This window comes from Xiphophorus hellerii, chromosome 9, assembly GCF_003331165.1.
Source record: "Xiphophorus hellerii strain 12219 chromosome 9, Xiphophorus_hellerii-4.1, whole genome shotgun sequence".
Lineage (NCBI taxonomy): Eukaryota > Metazoa > Chordata > Actinopteri > Cyprinodontiformes > Poeciliidae > Xiphophorus > Xiphophorus hellerii.
In genome coordinates, this window is record NC_045680.1 from 31937731 (window position 1) to 31947690 (window position 9960).

A 9960-nucleotide genomic window follows, 5' to 3' on the forward strand; every position below is an offset into this window, starting at 1 on the left:
GCTTCATTAATAGCATAATAATAAATGTGTTGGGTTTGTTGTGACACAACATACCAAGAAACTGTGACGAGTGTATTCTGTTTTCAGGTTGATTTATTGTTATAGTTCATGATAAAAACCTGATTTGTTGTGGAAACTTCATGAAATTAAACATCGTCTCTAAAATTGATCCACATCTAGAAATCACCGAGAAAAGTTCTGGTTTCCATGTCTGGATATTCTGATCTGGGTGTTGTGATTCAGAAAAGGTCCATTTATAGCTGACCGACACAAATGAATAACAGTTTTTTAATGTCAATTATGTCTAAGAATCCAGTTTTGACAACCAGCGTTACTAGTTTTTTTAATCGGACCATGTGTTAATACGTTTAATATGTTTTAAGAAATAAACATCAATGAATGACAGTAAATTGTCATTTAAATGACAATTTACTGTGAAATCCTAAAACTGCCTTTCACTTGACCAAAACTTCAGTAATAAGTCTGACCTCTGAAGTTCACAGGGAAAAGTCAACAAAAGATGACCTCACAGCAAAACACTAATTTTATGTTATGTTTTGGCCTCTTGTTTCCTCGGTAACAATGTTCTGGATTTAAATACCAAAAACATGTGAAAGTTTGTCTCCAGAGTGAAAGTTTCTAGAAATGAAACATGTCGTGTAAACTCAAACCCTAAACATTTCTCACAAGGTGCTGAAATGTTGACGTGCAGTTATAATTATATTCTGTATATTATTTCACTTTTTACATGGTTTGTGTATTTCATCTTTTTCTTTATTTGTATTTTCAATGTGGAAAATGCCAGATGAACAATTTTATTGCCATTCAATTCCATATTGAAACATAAATACATTGGTTAAGTACATTCACCTTTAACACTGGAGTTTTAGGATCTTCAGTTCCTGAACTTTAACTTCTCAACTATCAGAGCAAATAAATTACATCTCCCAGCATTTATGAACACCAACATTGAATTTGAAATTACAAACCTGGCTGAAGCCTCATCCAGACGGCTGACATGAGAAAGGTTTCTCTGAGTGAGTGGCCATGTGACGAGTCAGATTAGCACTGCGAGAGAAACACAGACCACAGACTTCACAGGGGAAACGTTTCTCACCTGTGTGAACCTTCATGTGAGTTACTACGTTATTCTTCTGAATAAAACGTTTCCCGCAGATGTGACATGAGAAAGGCCTCTCCCCTGTGTGAGTTCTCATGTGATGCTTTAAATTACTCCTGTCACTGAAACTTTTTCCACACGTCTCACAAGAGTACGGCTTCTCACCTGTGTGAGTTCTTGTGTGAGTAATTAAATTATCTTTTTGGATAAAAGCTTTCCCACAGATCTGACACTCAAATGGTTTCTCACCTGTGTGCGTTCTCAGGTGACGAGTTAAATAAATTTTCCGACTAAAAGTCTTTTTGCAGGTCTGACATGGGAAAGGTTTCATTCCTGTGTGAGTGCTCATGTGAGAGGCTAACAGATCGTTGCGAGAAAAATATTTCCCACAAATGTCACATGGATGGTGTGCCCCACCTGAGTGAATTCTCATGTGAGTAACTAAGTTATTTTTTTGGATAAAGCTTTTTCCACACGTCTGACACAAGTAAGGTCTTTCTCCTGTGTGAGTTCTCATGTGAACAGTACACTGATAACTTTGAATGAAACCCTTTCCACAGGTTTTACAGGAGAAACGTTTCTCACCTGTGTGAGTTCTTATGTGGTCATATAAGTAACACTGATTGAAACTTTTACCACAAATCTTGCAAAATGCCCTTTTTTCAACTCTGTGCCTCTTTAGTTTGGTTTTATCACCATTATTTTGTTTCAAAACTTGATCTCTACTTTTATCTCCATCGTCGCTCTGGTTCTGGTTTAGGTTCTCAGCTTCATGATAGCTCTGAGACGAGCGCTGGTCTCTGTCTGGTTCTGGTTCTCCATCCTTCATGAGGGAATCAGTCTGCTGATTCAGAACAAGCTGCTCTTCAACCTGACTGATCCAGATTTCACCGTCCTCCTCCTTTAACTGCAGAAGTTCTGGTTCCTCCAGTTCAATTTTCATCTGAAGGGGATCAGAGTCTTTTTGTTCCTTCTTCCTCTGCCATTGGTCTGGTTTCTCTTGGTCCAAACTGGAGTCAGTCTGTCTGTCAGAAGACCGTTGACCCGTCTGGACGTCCTTCTCCTCACAGGCATCACAACCTGGGAGTTCTGGACAAACAAAATCACTATTAATGTGACTGTACAGAAAGAAATGGTCACTTAAATCATTTCAAGCGTCTTTACATCCTTTCAACAAACAATAAGACTAAGGTGAAACTTGACAACATTCCAATCTGCTCAGTTTTCTCTAGAACATCAGATCTCTTCAAAAACATTGATAGTAATTGATTTGGCAGCAGCAAAAGGATTATATTAGTATTAATAAGTCAACTTCGAATTATTGAAATATTCGCATTCCTCAAAGTACTGGTTGGATTTTTACATTCATACTGACTGAAAACGACGGCCTGTAAAGCGTTCTGGGATTATCTGACTTTTCTCTCAAACACAGACCTCGTCACGTTAGACCTTGTGCTAAAATAAAGCACCGACTATGAACAAATAACAATAATTCCCTGTAGCTCCGTCCCGTCTTGAGAGAAAATATAATAGGTCAGACAATGCAGACAACTTGTAAACAACCTGTTCCATCTTAATGTAATCTTTACTCTTTAACAAATTGATGGTCTTTTTATTAGTGTTACTTCCTCATTGTGGCTCTCTGGTTTAATTCAGAACAACACTTCTAGAGCAGTCCTGCTTAATGTAGAAAAATAGCCAACAGTTTAATAGGAAGAAACGTTTCCTCAATAGAAATTCATAATTTCATCAATAATAAAACTCCATTCTAGGTTCTTTTCAGTAGTTTAAAATCTTTCCATTCCTCTCGCTCAATCTGTACATCAGATTGAGTTTTCCCCAATCAATATCAGCAAAAAAAGAAGACATAACAGATCAGCTAAGCTTCTCCTGCTGCTGTTTTTATATCCCACAGCTTTCTTTAAAGGGCCAGTATCATGTGTTTTCCAATCACAAAAAGCCATTTTATAGCACAAACAAATAACTATGTTACCTTTAGTTGTTATAAAAATGCTATAAGTAAAAGAAATGTTACTTCCTGATTTAACTCCTTGAAATTGGGCCTCTGTCTCTTTAAGAAGCTCCTGCTCTTTCTGAAGCTCCGCCTCCAGGAAGTCTTCCCAACATGGCTGCATTATTAACCCTTTAACATTTTTATTTTACCAGTGCTGCTCTGAGCAGCAGCTCCTTCGATGAGCTCAGCAGCTCCACCAGCTGTTTGCTAATTGCTGCTGGCTAGTCTGAAGGAGCTGAGTGGGGGAGGAGCTGAGCCTTGAAGGCGGGGCTAGGTCCACCCAGGCATTTATAACAGCTGAGGTTGCCATGGAGATTAAAAGATTTCTCAAACATGAAAGAATCAAGATAACACTGCAGGGAAAAACAGAACATGATTTTAGATGACACTGTCCCTTTAAGAAAGTTTTTTCTGTCATTGTGAGACTGAATGATGCCTGCATGCCCAAAAGGGCTGCAAGCAAATATTTATACTTTGGGAAAAAATAATAAAGCTGGAGCTGCCAACTGAAGCAAAGACACTAAGAGAAAATAATTCAGAAATGTGATATAATATATTTGTCACAGTTCAGCTTAGCAATAATATCAACTGGAAGCTGAACGAAGGAGGAAACATAATCCTGCCTTTAAATATCATCATCACATCTTTATTCCAGACACGAACAAGGTCCAATAATAAAAGGATGAAACAAACAAAAGAAAACAATAAACATTACATTATTCACCGAGTCACAAATAAATATTGATATATTTTCGAATATTTCTAACAGGATGCTGTGGTTGGGCCCGGCCTGAATGCTGACACTGTCCAGTAATATTCTAACATTTTTTTATATAATCTTTACTTTCTGATCCCGTTCCCCCAGCAGAACCCGACCGGTACCGCTCGGCTCCGAACCTGCTCGCTGTAAGCTGACCCGGGGTCTCCAGGTGAGGTCCAGCAGTCTCCGCTGCCGGTCGATCTCCTCCTCGTACTGGACGATGGTTTTTTCCAGCTGGGTGAAGATTTCTTCAGCAGCAGCAGTTAGTCTCTCTCTGATAAACTCTCTCAGAGGCTCAACGGAACACATTGTTGCTGAACAGAACCAGAAAACTCCTGGACACAGCGACACACGAGCTAACTGAGCTAACCGGAAGTTAGCCACGGAGCTGCTATTTGTTAGAAAGTGGAATCTCAGGGCTTCACCGCCCCCTGCTGGAGGGCCGTGAGGGAACAGTCAAAGAAAATGGAAAAAAAAAAATGTTTCAAATCAATGAAACAATTTTATACGATTAAATCACCAATAACATTTATATTTAGGTTCATTTTCACATGTAATATTCAAAATCTCTGCATGTTGGATGTTAAACTAAAACACGTTGCAACAATTTTTAATCTTAACCAAAAAAAACAGAATTGGGAATTTTGTGGCTCAATTATATTTTTAACCTCAGCTGCCTAATTGCAGTTTTGCAGCAGTTACACTGCATTTTACTCTTCCATAATTTATAATAAGAGTAAAAAGAAGCAGAGAGCTTTTAATCTTAAGCAAGGTGAGCATGAAACATGATTTATTTTGCTTCTTAGCTGTAATTTCTATTTTTCAATCAATGAAGTTTCTGTATTTCTGTTCTTAAAAACTAAATATTCACCAATCAATGTGGCATCATGCAGGTTGTCTTAGAGAGTCTGTTTATAAGGAATTATTACTATAAAGATGAATAATAAATGAGGTTGATGTGCAGAAATGTTTAACCGCCAGAAACGGAAATAAATTCAGGAGCAGAATCTCCTTTGATTGAGAAAACTTTCTTGTTTTAACAAGATTAAAAAGATAACATTTATAAGTTATACCTTCTGTTTTAAAAAAGAAATGTTGCAACAGAAACATTTTCCACTCTGTGACGCTTCAGGCTTCAGTTCCCATTTAAAACTCGATGACGGCAGCAGGAGTTTTCTCACAGGATCTCACCTGAAAACCGGATTCCTCACCGATCAGCTCCGGGTCCAACAGGAGCTTAAAGGATTTAAAGGTTAGATTTCAATAAAAAAAGACAAACAACATCAAAACTTAACTAAGTTTAACAGAATCACTAAACCAGATGAAGAATTGCACATCAGAAAAATAACCTAAAACTAAACAGCAAAAACATGAAATGTTAAAGGAATAAATAAAAATACAATTCAGTTCAACTAGAACTAAACACTGTGCAGCTGAAACTTGACCTCTGACCCCAGTTCTGGGAGTCATTTATGAAGTTTGATGCTCAGCCTGGCCTGTCTGGGTTCTGCTGGGTCCGGTGGTACCAGAACAAAAGGAAATGACCAAATATGGACTAAAACTGAGAAATAGCTAAGACTGTTTGAAGGACCCAGGGTCTCTAACATCTGATGTCCTAAAGTTGTTGATATTTAAATCTGTTGTATTTTGTTACATCATCATCATCATCGTTCATCCAAGGAAGTTATTTTGCCGTTTCCATCAACCTGTTCTGATGCCATGCTTCAAACATAAAAACGATGGGAACGTAGTTATGGAAATGTTTGGTGTTGCGTATCCACCGCCGTCCTAAAACACTCACACTGTGAAGTTCTTGTGTTTTTGTTTCTGAGTCTCCGACTTTAAACTGTAAAACTGAGATTCTGAACAAGTTGGATGTGTTAGAGACATGAAGCAGCGTAAACACACAGAAGAAACGAGGAAGACCTGACAGCTGCGGGAACTCCACGCCTTCTGAGGGCGGCCATGTCGGAAATGGGCAGAGCATCTGTCTCCCCTCCCCTCCTCTGGTCAGACCGCCTCCTTTGTTGCCATGGAAACACACAACGCGTTCCTCTTGTGAATCCTCGTGTGGGCGGTCAGGTTGCTCTTCCTCTGGAAGTGTTTCCCGCAGGTGAGACAGGGGAAGGGCTTCTCTCCGGTGTGCGTGCGCATGTGGACGTTCAGGTTGCCCCGCTGGCAGAAGCTCTTGCCGCAGACGAGGCAGGGGAAGGGTTTCTCCCCGGTGTGGATCCTCATGTGGACGATGAGGCTGAAGTGTTTGCGGAAGCTGCGGCCGCAGCTGACGCAGGTGAACGGGTTCCCGCCGGCGTGCAGCCGCAGGTGTTTGGTCAGGCTTCCCTTCTGGCTGAACGTCTTGCTGCACATCCTACAGGAAAACAGACTCTGCCGAGGCTTCTGCTCCGTCCGCTTCCCGTTCTGTTGCCGCGCTTCATCACGGCTCAATTCATCGTGGCCGCTCGCCTCCGGAAATTCATCCTCGGCTCCAGGGCCCGGTTCTGGGACCGGGTCCAGGCTGCTGTCGTCTCCATCCTCCTCAGCTGGACTCACCGTGAAGGAATGGGCCTCCTGCTTGAGATGGAGCTGCTCTTCATCCCGACCCGCAAGCTCATCATCCGGCTCTTCTTTGACCTGCACAGCCTCTGGGTCCCGGTCCACAGTTTCTGGTTCTGGTTCTGACGGTCCAGACAGCATTTCCTGGTTGGAGAGCAGCGGCGCCATCAGAACCTGCTGCTTCCTGCTGAGAAGACGCTGCTGGACGTCTGGAGGGAACCAGAGGAAATCATGAGAGGAGTTCAGAACCGCTGGACCCAGAGAGCGGTTCTGGTCGTTCAGGAGGAACCAGGATTACATCCGGTTTCTGTCCATAACCTGAACGTCTCCATGGTAACGGACAGGTAGGGGTCGATGTCAGTCGGTTACCATGGAGACAGTCAACTTCCCGGCTCCCTCTGTTTACAACTAAAACAATATTTATTTCTTTTTATCTCAAGATTTTCATTGTTTCTAAAATAGTTTTCAGGTAAGAAAAATGTCTCAGCATAATTTCAGAATGTTACATTTTAAATGTTTACATTTATTTTTGTTTTTACATAACTTTCAGGGATTGTGGTTTTGATACCAACTGAGAAAATTTTACTTTGTAGAATTTTTTGTGTCGTTTGTGGAAATTCAATCCAATTATTCAGTGAAAAACAACTAAAACTGTCATTTCAGTCTGAGGCCAAATGTTGACGAGCAAAAGAGTCACTTTAATAACCAGAATTGACTTTTTAACATCTTTTATCTTGGTTTTGCTGTCTGCTGTGTTTTAGGTTTTATTTACTCACTAAAACATTTTGGTTAACCTGGTGATGAATATTCATCATTAATTATTACAGGGCAGTGCTGAACTGGAGGAGCTCCTTCTTCACATTGAAAAGTCTGAAAACTATCAAGAAAATTATTTATAATCATTTTAAAAAGAGCATCAAGAGCAAATGAGGTGGATTAGCAGAGCTAGCTAACCATACTGTAGAACAGGGGTGTCAAACTCCAGTCCTCGAGGGCCGCTGTCCTGCAACTTTTAGATATGCCTCCGCTGCACCACAGCTGAACAGAATAATTAGGTAATTAAGGCTCTGGAGAACTGATCTACACAAGCAGGAGGTAATTAAGCCATTTCATTCCAGTGTTTCGTACCTGTGGCACATCTAAAAACTGCAGGACAGCGGCCCTTGAGGACTGGAGTTTGACACCTGTGCTGTAGAAGATCATCTCTGCTGCCTGGATATTGAACTGTTAGCATGTCAGAGGCCTCTTCAGACTAGTTGGAAGACTGACTGCTACTGGAGGTCCGTCCACAAAGTCAAATTCAGCTTTGAGCTGAAATAATTAAGAAACATTTAGTTTGAGTCCTTAAAACACAGGAGTCAAACTCCAGTCGCTGTCCTGCAGGTTTTAGATGAGCCACAGGTACAAAACCCTGGAATGAAACGGCTTCATCACCTCCTCCTGGTGTGGATCACCAGAACATTAAGGTTCTGGAGTGGTTCTGATCCTCACCAGAACCTCAATGACCTCATTATTCTGAGCAGGTGCTGCAGCAGAGGCTCATCTAAACGCTGCAGGGCAGCCCTGACCTTCATCACAGATTCTTCACCGGATGTTTGCAGCAATCAAACTGTGTTTTGGTCGTTTTGGGTCAGAAAGTCTCATAGGGTTTTGTGATCTGATCCTAGAATCTTAACCTCTTCCGGGTGAAATATTTTTGTTTTGACGTGCAGCAAAACAGGATTTTGCACCAATTGAAACCCAGTTCTGCTCTTATCTCGGTTCCCGGACCTACCTGCGGGGTTCGGCTCGGTTCGGGGTCTCCAGGTGAGGTCCAGCAGTCTCCGCTGCCGGTCGATCTCCTCCTCGTACTGGACGATGGTTTTTTCCAGCTGGGTGAAGATTTCTTCAGCAGCAGCAGTTAGTCTCTCTCTGATAAACTCTCTCAGAGGCTCAACGGAACACATTGTTGCTGAACAGAACCAGAAAACTCCTGGACACAGCGACACACGAGCTAACTGAGCTAACCGGAAGTTAGCCACGGAGCTGCTTCCTGTTTGAACTGGAAGTCAGAACGCAGCGGCCTTACCGCCCCCTGCTGGAGAGAGGTGGTTAACGTGACATTCAAAGAATCACTAAAGTGACGAAGCAGAACCGGAACTTGATATTCTTTGATTTTCGTAATCGAACAATGTTCGATTAATCAACAAGGTAACCCACTGCTGCCAGCAAATTAAAAGCAGTTTCTAAAAACAAACAAAAACACACATTTTCGTACTTTAAGGTTTATCATGGGACAATAATACTATTAAGTCATGTAGAATTTTCATTTGGCTTTTAGAAAATAAAACAAAAGGCTAAAATATGAATGTTTGGCACCAGAAGCAGGTGGTAGAGCAGCCAAATTGTGTTCAAGTAAGAGCAGGGGCGCAGTATAGGGGGAAAGGTTATGACAACTCCAAGGGCTCCTGACCGACAGGGGGCCCTGCACAATTTATTTAGTTTTTCGTAGAAATAACCAAAAATTGGGGCTCTGTCAATTACAATTTTTTTTTTTCCAAATGTTCTCCCTCCCAGACCAAAATGCACATATTCACCCTGAACCTCCTGGATCTGCAGGAAATGGTTTCTTCCTGCTTGGGGCTTCAGGTGCAGTTGTGGTATTCCCTCTCTCAAAACGAGCATAGAAGTTGTTAAGTTCGTTGAGGAAGGAGACATCAGTAGAAGCGGGGTGGTATTGGGGTTCTTGTAATCTGTGAGAATCTGAAGGCCTTGCCACATACGTCGGGGGTTGGCGTTAGAAAAATGATCCTCCACCTTCCTTTTGTAGTGGTGTTTGGCCTTCTTGATTCCCTTCTTCAGCTCAGCCCTGGCTGCACTGTAAGTCTGTGCATCCCCTGACCTGAAGGCGATGTTGCGGGCCTTCAGCAGGAGACGAACGTCTCGGTTCATCCAGGGTTTCTGGTTGGGGTACATGGTAATGCGTTTGCAGGTGGTGACACGTTCTATGGTGGTGGAAATATGGTTCAGTACAGATGAGGCGTACTGATCCAAGTCTGTATGGTGGAAAATAGTCCAATCTGTATTCCTGAACCGGTCCTGGAGCACAGCGTCTGAGCCCTCTGGCCACACCTTTACTGTCCTCACGGTAGGTTTCACACGTTGGATGAGTGGTAAGTACCGAGGTGTGAGGAACAGGGAGAGATGGTCTGATTGTCCGATGTTGGGGAGGGGTGTCACATTTTAGGCTCCAGCCAGATTGGAGTAGACATGGTCCAGGGTCTTGTCTCCTCTGGTGTGGCAGGAGACATGTTGGTGGAATCTGGGAAGAACTGTCTTCAAGTTGGAGTGATTGAAATCACCCGCAACAATAATGCTCAGACTAGTTAGCATAGCTATCAATTACAGCAGATAAACATTTTTCCTGTAATAATAAGTTGTTTCTCCACCATTAGCACATTTAGCAGTGAGTGAATGAGGATGATTGACAGCACTAACAGGAAATAATATTAGCTACCATAACTATGCAGATGA

General features: G+C 41.9%; 2 protein-coding genes across 3 annotated transcripts; both read right to left on the reverse strand.

The window, feature by feature from the left end:
- Window positions 1-75: 75 nt before the first annotated feature.
- On the reverse strand, window positions 76-5065 carry LOC116725771 (zinc finger protein OZF-like). 2 transcript variants are annotated; one of them, XM_032572140.1, is made up of 3 exons: window positions 4968-5065; window positions 4032-4328; window positions 76-2209 (listed from the first exon to the last, which is right to left on the reverse strand). In XM_032572140.1, exons 1-3 carry the CDS (start codon window positions 5002-5004, stop codon window positions 1002-1004), a joined length of 1542 nt encoding a protein of 513 aa, XP_032428031.1. In that variant the 5' UTR covers window positions 5005-5065; the 3' UTR covers window positions 76-1001. The 2 variants fall into 2 exon arrangements, with proteins under 2 accessions (XP_032428031.1, XP_032428032.1); XM_032572141.1 differs by lacking the exon at window positions 4968-5065 and having other exon boundaries at window positions 4032-4754.
- Window positions 5066-5179: 114 nt separating this feature from the next.
- On the reverse strand, window positions 5180-8492 carry LOC116725808 (zinc finger protein 34-like). Its single transcript, XM_032572191.1, has 2 exons — window positions 8222-8492; window positions 5180-6656 (listed from the first exon to the last, which is right to left on the reverse strand). The coding sequence occupies exons 1-2, from the start codon at window positions 8391-8393 to the stop codon at window positions 5905-5907; spliced, it is 924 nt and encodes a 307-aa protein (XP_032428082.1). The 5' UTR covers window positions 8394-8492; the 3' UTR covers window positions 5180-5904.
- Window positions 8493-9960: the final 1468 nt, after the last annotated feature.

What these genes read in the sequence shown, in the direction of transcription:
- LOC116725771 (XM_032572140.1), bottom strand. Translation starts at nt 5,004, where the DNA reads ATGTTTCTGTTGCAACATTTCTTTTTTAAAACAGAAG. An exon ending in TTTCTTTTTTAAAACAGAAG is followed by an intron (nt 4,329 to 4,967) that starts GTATAACTTATA and finishes ACGGCCCTCCAG; the next exon opens with CAGGGGGCGGTGAAGCCCTG. An exon ending in GGTCAGCTTACAGCGAGCAG is followed by an intron (nt 2,210 to 4,031) that starts GTTCGGAGCCGA and finishes TTGTTTGTCCAG; the next exon opens with AACTCCCAGGTTGTGATGCC.
- LOC116725808 (XM_032572191.1), bottom strand. Translation starts at nt 8,393, where the DNA reads ATGTGTTCCGTTGAGCCTCTGAGAGAGTTTATCAGAGAGAGACTAACT. An exon ending in AACCGAGCCGAACCCCGCAG is followed by an intron (nt 6,657 to 8,221) that starts GTAGGTCCGGGA and finishes GGTTCCCTCCAG; the next exon opens with ACGTCCAGCAGCGTCTTCTC.